The sequence below is a fragment of the Pelmatolapia mariae genome, linkage group LG10_11 (assembly GCF_036321145.2).
Source record: "Pelmatolapia mariae isolate MD_Pm_ZW linkage group LG10_11, Pm_UMD_F_2, whole genome shotgun sequence".
In the NCBI taxonomy this organism is placed as follows: Eukaryota; Metazoa; Chordata; class Actinopteri; order Cichliformes; family Cichlidae; genus Pelmatolapia; species Pelmatolapia mariae.
The window spans coordinates 65,068,034-65,078,346 of NC_086236.1; the positions used below are offsets into that span (position 1 = coordinate 65,068,034).

General features: G+C 39.9%; 1 protein-coding gene across 1 annotated transcript; it reads left to right on the plus strand.

Annotated features, from left to right (window-relative positions):
- Window positions 1–4,797: 4,797 nt before the first annotated feature.
- Window positions 4,798–10,236, plus strand: LOC134637148 (myelin-associated glycoprotein). Its single transcript, XM_063487504.1, has 8 exons — window positions 4,798–4,859; window positions 5,576–5,977; window positions 6,661–6,972; window positions 7,054–7,317; window positions 8,003–8,275; window positions 8,556–8,658; window positions 8,751–8,916; window positions 9,015–10,236. The coding sequence occupies exons 1-8, from the start codon at window positions 4,817–4,819 to the stop codon at window positions 9,168–9,170; spliced, it is 1,719 nt and encodes a 572-aa protein (XP_063343574.1). The 5' UTR covers window positions 4,798–4,816; the 3' UTR covers window positions 9,171–10,236.
- The last annotated feature ends 77 nt before the right edge of the window (window positions 10,237–10,313 follow it).

The window sequence follows — 10,313 nt, forward strand, 5'->3', positions numbered from 1 at the left end:
TTGTTTTTGGCCGTCTTACATGTAAGGGGGTTTGGGTCCATCCCAGCATGCATTAAACAGAAGGCAGGGTTCACATCCATCACAGAGCTAACACACACAGAGAAAAGCATGCAGACACGGAGGGAATATGCAAGCTCCCCACAGAATGGCATCAAACAGCTGGAAAGCTCAAACCCCAACTTATTTTTATTTTATTTTAACTGCACTATATATTTTTAAGTGAATATAAAATGAGCTACTCACTAGAGAGATTCACATCGATGTAGAATTGGTCTCAGTCTGTTGAGTCCTCGGTTTCCAATGTTAGAGTAGCCCAAGTTGAGCTCTTGCAGCTTGTGTGGGGAAAACTGCAGCACGTAGTGTATCGCTGCACAGTCCACAACACTGAGCTTCATTTTAAACAGGTTGAGTTTTGTGATCTCTGGTGCTGCAATGCTAGTGGTTTCCTTCATGTGGAACTCCATCAGACAGTGGAGAAGATTTAGGGCTACCTGGTTTTCCAGCTCCCTGGTTTTAAACTGATCTTGGAACCACAAACCGAGCCTGTTGGGGATGCTGTCCTCTTGCTCGATGGGAGAATGCACAAGACCTTCTAAATGACCTGACAACCGTGCTCGCAGCATTCCCATGAAGAAACGTGTGAACATTTGGAGACTTTCGAGCTTATCCATGCTAAGGTGTAAATTTTGAAGGGGTGCAGCAGTAGAGGATGATGGACGTACCCCGAAGCACCAAAAGTCAAGAGCTTGTATTATGTCGTCCTTGCTGGAGAGGTTGATTGCGCAGTACAAGGCAGCCAGATGTTCTTGAACAGTAAGGTGGAAGAAAGAAAACATCTCCACTGTCTCCTCTTTAATAGGCTGGAGGATATGACAGAGAAAGGTGCTCTGAACATCAGCAGGTGTGACACCGTAGTTCTCCAAATCTGCTTTATCAAACAATATCTTCTTCTGCAGAAGGTTTTCATAAGCCAGTTTCCCCAGTTTCATCAGTTGTTGTTTAGCTAGGCTAAGAACCTCTGATCTAGGTGTGCTTCTCTCTGTCCTCCCTTTTAGTCCATGGTGTTTGACTGCTGTAAACAAATAGCAGAAATAAACCTCGCTGACTGTTCTGGGTGGGCTTAACTCCAGAGACTTTGATACACCAGCATTGTTAGGCTGTGAAGAGAAGAACTCAGCCATAGCGGTACAGATGATGTAGCAATAAAGAGGGATGAAGGAAAGCACAAATAGGTTGTCATTGTTCACAATGTAATCATACACCTTTTGAGCAACTTCACTGTCTTTGTAAAACTTGGCAGTGTATTCTTTCACCTGGTCCTCCTCAAATCCCAGCACCACACAACATCTCTGAAAGAAACGCTTGGGAGCTTCTGTAGATGGCCTTGTTGTAATTATGACTGATGCTTCTGGAAGAAGGCTTCCTTTTATCAAAGCCACCATCAGCTCTGACACCAGTACGTTTGATTTTACATCAATGTTTTTGTCCCGACTGTTCCAGTCCAGAGGGAATTTAAACTCATCTAAACCATCTAAGATGAAAAGCAATGATTTTGGTGTGGTGAGCAGGTCAGGTAGAGCCTCCTTTAGGTATCGGAACCGTTGTCCAAGCAGCTCCAGTAAACTCAGTGGTTTATCAACTAGATTGAGCTCTCTGAAGCGTAGGTCAAAAATGCAGGTGAATTCACGCATGTTCTTCCCAATTGCCCACTCGTAGACCAATCTCTGTACTGCCACACTCTTTCCTATACCTGCAATACCCTTCACTTTCACCCTTTTAGGGGCTCGTCCCAATGCTTCTTGGGGGCTCAACAGATGGCCGGGCCGGATACGCTGGCAGGCCTGGTGGACATAGATGCGAGCACGTCTGCCCGCCAAGGCAAAGTACTCATGTTGGCTACTGTCAACTAAGTCATTGTCTTCTGTCACGAAAAGGTCAGTGTAGCGGATCTCGATGTGAGAAGCTGAGTTTGAAGCCTCCCTGTTTCCCTCTGAGTAACATTTTAACTGCTCTGTGCGTTTCAGTAAGGTTGTTTTATGGGCAGAAATCGAAACTGGAATAGAAGATAAAGATATTTTTAAAAAACAAAATTACATTAATCTGCAGTGTTTTATAAGATAAAGATTGTGGCTTCTTGAATTCAGTTGACCTGTTTTCATCCTACCTCGGATGCTGGCCAACTTTAGACTCCTGCAAGGTTTTGGCTCTTCCTTAGCTGCAATGTGAAAGTCAGATCTCCTTACTTGATTGCAAGCACAGGAATCAAATCACGGAAAATTGCATTTGCCTAATGTCAGTTTGCATTTTAAATTGACTGATTATGTCCATTTCCAGCTCTATATTTTTTTTTATAGACTCCAGTAGAGAAGTTTGCGTGATTAACAGTTCAGAATAACCCTTTTTTACAGTATAGCGGTAAATCAAGGCATACATTCATATCCATACACATATTCCATATACAGCAAAAAATGAAACCATGAATTATAAATTAAAAAAAACAGGACAACATTTATTGCTTATCTCTATAAAGAAAACATACCAGAAATAACTTATACTACTATATAATTCATACGTAAATATTTTTTTTGATGAAACAATGAATTCATACCATTAACGTCAGTGGTGAGGGTGAATCCTTTGCTCTTTGCTTTAAACAGTTTAGCAATGGGGCTTTTGGACTTCTTGTCTGTTGAAATCATAGAATAATTTATAGTTATTTTATATGTATTTGTTTAAAACGTCAGATTCACAGGTGACTCTGCTGACTGAGCATTTTCATATCCCTGAGTCTCATTATCAGGGAACTATGAATACCTGATCCAAATATCCAAATCACTGACATTTTTTAACTTATGATAGTTGAGCTCAATGTCCATTATCTCTTAAAACTCTCACCAAAGTAAAAAAAAAAAAAAAAATCCTGGCGAGGCATCAAAGCTGATTGTACCCTGCATCTAATCTTCTTTCATGTCTTTCCTCAATAGGTTGTAAAAGTTGTCTTCTCTTAACAGCCCCTCACATTCAGTTCAAGGTTGCAAAGAAGATTAACTTCAGTTACACCTGTTTATGTAAAAACCAACAGCAGCACATTAAAGCAGCCTCACCTTCAACTTTCACAGATGCAGGTGCTGATTTAGTGACTGCATTGTTCCTGCAGTGTCTCTCGACCCAGACCTGCAGATCTCTGCAGTAGTAATCCTGCACTTCCCTCAACACCTGCAGGAACTTTTGGCTGCTCTCCTCTGTGGCACACACTGTCTCCAGTGCCTTTGCCACAGCATTGGAAGGCGACCTCTCCAGCAAAGACAGGTAGCAGGCAGACGAAAGCACCTCGGCATCACGCAGCCAACGCAGCAAGGGCGCTGGATGGTCACATGTCCACTTCAGCAATAAGTCTCTCTGAGAACGGAGCAGCTGCTGAGCTGAGCTCATAACTTCTTACAATAGTGCTGACCTCCAAAGCATAAAATAATCAAAGCTTTAAATGAATAGTTACTGCATTCAGTAATATAAGAGAAGACCCAAACTTTGATGTTCCAGTTCTCACACATATACCAAACTGCATTTATGCACATGAACAATAAGGATTTCTGTACAAACAGTACCATTCTCAACACATACCTTATATGTGCACTGTAGTATCTTTACATTAAGCTGTGGTTTTAAGCCACATCTGGTGTTGCCATTGCAGTCTTGAGTTTTGGCACGAAGGCAGTTTGCAGTCTGTTTTAAGGAGCAGGGAGGTACAAGCAGCAATTCAAACAAGCTTTAAAAGGGTCCAGAGTTCAAGCAGTTAAAGCCTTTGTACCTGACTCTGATTACTCGGTTTTGTTTGAGCCTGAAGAAAAATTTCTCTCAAGGTGATAATGGCAATAACTGCAACAAAATGGAAAAAAATTTAAAATAAGTTATAAAAGTTGTTCCACATGTAGTCTGTGTTGAATATCTGCTCTGTCACTACAGACTGCATGGAAATGAAATTGCTCATATTAATATATTCAGTCAGATCATTTTAAAAGGTGTTAAATAAAGACTAAGTGCCCTAAAATTATTTATGCCAAATTCAGTTTACAAAATATGTCTCAATGTACGATAATAGAGAAAACAATTCTTATTTAATCTAAGGAGCTTGGAAAGAAAAGCGTCTGGACTTTCCAAGCTCCTTAGACTACGATGACCTGGATGACTGAGAACCTTCACAGACAATTCTTATTTAAATGTTTCAACTTCATAAAGTTTCAGTACTACACTTTTTCCCTTCATCCGTGATGACCTACTTACACACATGCAGACATTTGCTGTCAACAGCAAAGCAAATATGTCACTAAAAAGTTAATATTCAAACCCCTCTTTTTTCCACACTCTTTTTTTCACTAGTGTGGTCTGGCTGGTCCGTATAGATACAGGGAATGAGAAATGTATCAGATTTGAGTTGCTAGTCCCTTTGAGGAACTGGGCAACAGCATGAGAGTGACTCACTCGCTGTCATGTGTTGTCTCATAGCTGCTTGCTGAGGTCTTTCTTTCCTTTGCAAAAAGGACTTCAGCACTTTAAGGATTTTTGGATCATTTATAAGGTCTATATATTCTAAAGTTATAACTCTATGATTTATTTGTTTTTTAATTACACTATGAGCGACAAAGATAAGTGGAGGTAAAATAAACAAATATAATAAACATTCATTTGATAATGGACGTTTGAGGGGGGCATCACAGGAAGTCATAGTACCAGTTGCATAATGAAACAATCAAGCTTCCCCCTCTTTGCTCCTTTGTTCATCCTTCCCTGTCTGTGCCACCAGAGCAGGGCTGCAGACATGCAGGCAGACATCGTCTTTCTTGTGTGTCCCCTGATTTTTGGTAAGTAATTAAACAAATTGTTGATCATTTTAAATACACTTTAAACCTTCTTGGAAAAAAAAAGAAATTCCAAAAAATTAATATAGCTGCTTTTTGGCTGCATTTGGAGGACGTTTGCTATGTGGTGTAATTTAATGAATCCCTGTGCTCCGCTGGCTTCTCCTAAATTATCAATATAAGAGATTTATTTTTAAGTACTTTTCTTTTGTCTTTTGAATGTTTTCTGCAAAATATTTTGTGCTGATGAGAATTAAATATTAACAAATTAGATTGTATTTTTGTAATAAAATGCTCTACATTTTTATAACTTAAAACAAATATTTTTCATTACAAAACATAGACATGTTTTGCAGTCTGAATAGTAGATTTAACTCCAGAGTTAAAACTCCAGCTGCTCTCTTCCTCTTTCTAAATATACAACTGTTGCAAAACTGTGTGGTATTTGTAAGATTTCCAGATAGCACAAGCCTCTTGTCATATAAAGTTTAGTTTTTAAGATGACCTTTCTACACAGTCTCAAGAAATGAATGCTGTTACAGCTTGTTTATTAAATATATGAAATATTTTAATCAGCCGTGTCCTTGAGACATTCTCTTATGCTTTTTAGTTGTCATAATACAACTGTGAAATATCACTATTGTGTTTCAATTATGTAAAGTTCAATCTACTGTCAAATAATGCTGGATAAATGATTTTCTGTGCTTTCTGTACAACAGCAACATTGTGGAGGGAGGTGCAGGCCATCTCTCCTGTACCCTCAGTCCCTGACCGTGTCCAGGCTCTGGTGGGCACCTGTGTGGTTATTCCCTGCTCCTTTACGCCTCCAGCCCCTCATCCTATCAGGGGGAGGACGCAGAGGGTGGATGTGCGGCTAAGGTTCAGAGGTGGTGGCACTTTTTTTCCTCTTCAGAGCACTGCTTTTAACAGCCAGGACAAAGGCCAAGTGAGCAGGGATTTCCAAGGGAGAGCATCCCTTTTTGGCAAAATCGCAGATGGCGACTGCTCAGTGAAAATCGAAAGAATAAGGGAGGATGACCCCCAGGTGTTTGAAATTTCTCTGAAGACAGTGGGCGACTCACTCTGGGGGAAGCCAAGGAGTTTCAATCTGGACCGTATTTGTGAGTGAGGAAAACAATGCATGTCCTCTTTTCTAATTTTTAAAACACTTAGATTTTTTTTCACATGATAAATATTACACAGAAGAATTATTAGTACAATCAGACAATAGAGAATCCCCCGCATGGAAAGTTATATAAAAAAATGAGCTGCATGAAGTTCATATGTGTCTCAAGCAGATTAACTATTAATTAAACTTTAAAATGTTTCCCGTGAAAACATATTTTCTTAAAGCTAAAATAAATTTACAGGAAGAGCATTAAGCATTTCTTTTTATCTTTACATGTATAAATAAATATTCACATTTTCTTAATATTGCACCAATTCACAACTACAGTCACCTCAATGCACTTTATATTGTAAGGTAAAAGTCCCTAACAATCACACAGCGCCATCTTAGCAAGAACTTCATGAGATTGGGAAGAAAAAACTCCGGTTTAACAGGAAGAAGCCTGACTAACTGTTTGGGGGTGAATCAATATCAACTACAGGAAAAACACAACAGAAGAAATATGGGATTATTAATTAAACAGTCTTGTTTCTATCACATATGAGTAGACTTGTTCAGTAGTTCTAGCACTAATGGTTGTTGTAAGAGAATTCGTCTTTTTGCTTGTATGATTTTTATGTTTTTAATACACTAAAGTGTTAAAAACATAATGATGGAGATTTTCCTTCTTGGCAGACACCCCTGAAGCTCCTGTCATCAGCGGCATCATGTCAGCCACAGAAGGACAACTGGTCACCCTGAACTGCTCTGTCAACTACCACTGCCCCTCCAGACTGCCTGATCTGCAGTGGATGTGGGAGCGAGGAGCCCAGAAGAACATAACTGAACCTGGGGAAGTACAGACACTCTACCCAGATCCCCACAGGAAAATTTTACTGGCCTCTTTGACCTTTACTGTAACACACCAGGTGAAGCCCAAGCTCAGGTGTCAGGTCATCTTCCCAGGCCCTAAAGCACTATCCACTTTGAAGGACCTACATGTGACGTGTAAGTATAGATTTGACACGTGTATTTGTGTTCCTGGCTCAGTAAGCTAAAACCTTTCTTTTTCCCTTTTAATGCTCTTAGTTCCTCCAAAAGATGTGAAGATTCAAGTCCAGACCCTGACAGTGAAGGAGGGGGGCAATGCACTGCTGACGTGCTCATGTAAAGCTGACCCTCCAGCAACAGAGTACCACTGGTCCTATAGTCAACATGGCCGCACTGTGCACCTCAACCAGCGAACGCACGCAGTCCGGCTGTACAACGTGACTCGAGATATGAGGGTCCGGTGCGTAGCTCAGAACCTGATTGGCCGAGGAGAATCGCGACCCACAACCCTTAATATACAATGTAATTCTACCGCTTCTTGGTCCTCTCTGCATCCCATATATACGTGTTGTTAGTTTGCACCCAACTAACCAAACCATAGGATTTGATTTGACCAGGCATTTATTTGGCATCAAATTAACAAGGTTCAAAAAGTATAAAAATGAGCTTGATAAAAACAGACAAGGGGGATAATAAAAGGAAAATAAAACAACTACAGCTGCATAATTCAAATCCAACTGACAAGTAAAAACTGAAATCTGAACTTTGAACTCTCCCAGGAGAAAAGCAATTGTTAAGTTTCAGTCGTGTAAGTAGGTTGGTCCATGACTGAAACACAAAAATAAAGGGAAAGACAATAAGCTTTTGTTGTGTGAAGTGTACTAGGTGATAAACAGGACAATTAAATCCCAATGAGTTTGTGTTACACAGAGTTAAATGTGGAGCTTCTGCATGCATCTATTTGATTTCACTGACCAAACAGTCTGCAAGGCCTGTAAAGGCACTAATCACAGCCAATAAATAGTGAATGAACTGTTGTTTTTACATACGTCAAGTAGGCTAGAAGGCAACACATTTTCTGTAAATTTCTCATCCAACCAATTCAAAAAATTATAAAATTGCCTTTCAATCCTTAGACCCTGTGTTTTGTGTAGATATATCCTCATAAATATTATTGAGAACCTGATGACAGTGTTATCTCTTCCAGATAAGCCGGCCATCATCCAGCTCTCCTCTACCTGTACTGTAGAGGAATCAGAGGTGGTGTGCCAGTGTTTGATTGACTCCAACCCCAAACCTGCAATCACCTGGAGCGTTAATGGGTCTGTTCCACCTCAAGATTACAACGTGTCTGTAACATCAGAGCCCAGTGTGCTAACGGCTACTCTGAGAGGGCAGATGGAAAAACCTCAGAAGGTGGTCTGCTTTGCTTTCAACGCTCTGGGAAATGACTCGCTGGTCTTGCTGCAGGGAGAAGAAGGTGTGTTCAAAGCATTGCTTTTCCATACTAAGAAAGACAACAGCCCTGCCTCTTGTTTATTCACTCTGATGTCTTGCTTGTGCTGAAACTTCTGTGCAGCATGCCTGCAGCTTAAAAACACAAGTAGAAGAAAAGAAGCTGCAAAGAAAACCAAATAATTTTCTTGAGTTATGATTGGAAAATCTGATTTTTCTTGTTTGCACTGAAGTTTGAAGTTGATATAATCCAGTGATGGTATGCTATATGCTGATCCACTGCTGCTCTTGTGGTCCACATACAGAGACAGCATTTTTCCTGTGGTTGGTTTTACCTGCTGTCACTGTTGTCCTGGTCATATTCCTCCTGGCCCTTCTTGTCTACTGCTGCAAAAAGAGAGCTAGAAAGTATGTACAGAAACATTTCCTGTTAAAGGTTTGCTTGGATTGTGTCACGCCTAATTATCAAGTCTATCGAATACCTGTTCTGCTTCTCTCAGGCACATTCTAAGAAGACATCCCACCATGTACCCTGGAGGATTGGAAATTTATCAGGACAGGATGCCTCTATATATAAACTGCACAGAAGTGACTCATGTTTACACCAATGGCAGCTACCAGCTTGTGTACCAGAACTGCACGCCTCTTTTTGTCCGCACTAAGCAGGTATTTGATAACCTTGATCTTTCAGTGCAGTTTTTCCAGAGGAAATAGCAAATCGCTTCTTCCAGTGACAACAGCTGCTCTCCCTTTTTTTTTTTTAGATCCGTCCAATGGGCAGGAGAGGTGGGGAGAGACGAAGACCTGGACCAGGGGGAAGAATTAACCAACAAGCTGGTCAGGAAGTCAGAGGCGTAAGAGAGGTGCAGGGTACAGCTGTGGAAGATGCAGAGACGGGCATCTACCTGGAAATTCTCTGAGCACAAAGCTAAATTACAGTTACATTGTACATTGGATTAATACTGTTCTCAAGATATTGCATACATTGTAAATCAATACTTGTATATATGTCATTTGCATTTGATAACATTGCACTCTGATCTGTGGTTGGTCTATCTTTCTTCTAGTTTCTAAACTGAACAATTTCTGCCATCGAGTGATAGAGATGTGCTTTGCTCTTCAAAAAAAAGAGCAAAGGGAGATGAAAAGGTTTGATGAAAGAGTTTTCATCATTTTATCTGTGAAGCCCTTGAGGAAAAAAGGAAAACAGACCCTCAAATCTGATGTAGTCTGACCAGACCACTCAGTTGCATTTCTAAAAGCAGCTAGAGCACAAGAGTGATCCTCAGGAAGCTTTAAAAGTTTCTCTGGAAGGACAAAGCGCTGCTCCAGCTGTGATGAAATTTATAACATTCATTACATCAGCAGTGACTCTGTTGTGTTAAGCATACCTGGAAGTTTTTTTTGTCTTAGAACTTTAATGACTTCTTTATGGCTATTGTTTAACTAATTTCCCTTAGTGTTCATCAGCTATATATATATATATATATATAGAGAGAGAGAGAGAGAGAGAGAGAGAGAGTTCAACAGTAAACAACAAAAAAGAATAATGCAGAGAATCCTTCCTTTCATGCTCATCTATTCGAAAAGTCAAATTTATTTACATGTTTGATTATGAACTTTTTTTACTTCACTTTTTTGGTATGCATACTGAATCAGTGCACATTTATTTACACTGGTCTGTACACATGTTTCCTATATTACATCTTCTAGAGCTTTCTTATCTAATTTTATACTTCTGTAATTATGTGTATATTGCTGATCTCCAGTTTGATTTATGATGTACTCTCAATTTAAAAACAAAACCTATTATTGGGGTTCTTTTTGTTGCTGGTGTAATGCATAATTTTGCAGATATGGTGTTATCGAACACTGACAGCTGAAAGACTATGAATTCATAAGTCTAATGTACATTCTCCCTGCTCTGAGATCTTCAAGTGTCTGCTCACGACGTTTAAAAGTGTATATTTTGTCACAAAAGCGATAAACTGGATTGGAAAAGATTTCAAGAATAAGTGCTCTCTTTGAATGCCTTTTCACATGGTGACCGATTGGTGGCAATA

Bases quoted from the DNA above. Each gene is read 5' to 3' on its own strand.
- LOC134637148 (XM_063487504.1), top strand. From the start codon at position 4,817: ATGCAGGCAGACATCGTCTTTCTTGTGTGTCCCCTGATTTTTG. The intron at 5,978-6,660 runs GTGAGTGAGGAA...CCTTCTTGGCAG, and splicing joins TTTCAATCTGGACCGTATTT to ACACCCCTGAAGCTCCTGTC. The intron at 8,917-9,014 runs GTATTTGATAAC...TTTTTTTTTTAG, and splicing joins TTTTTGTCCGCACTAAGCAG to ATCCGTCCAATGGGCAGGAG.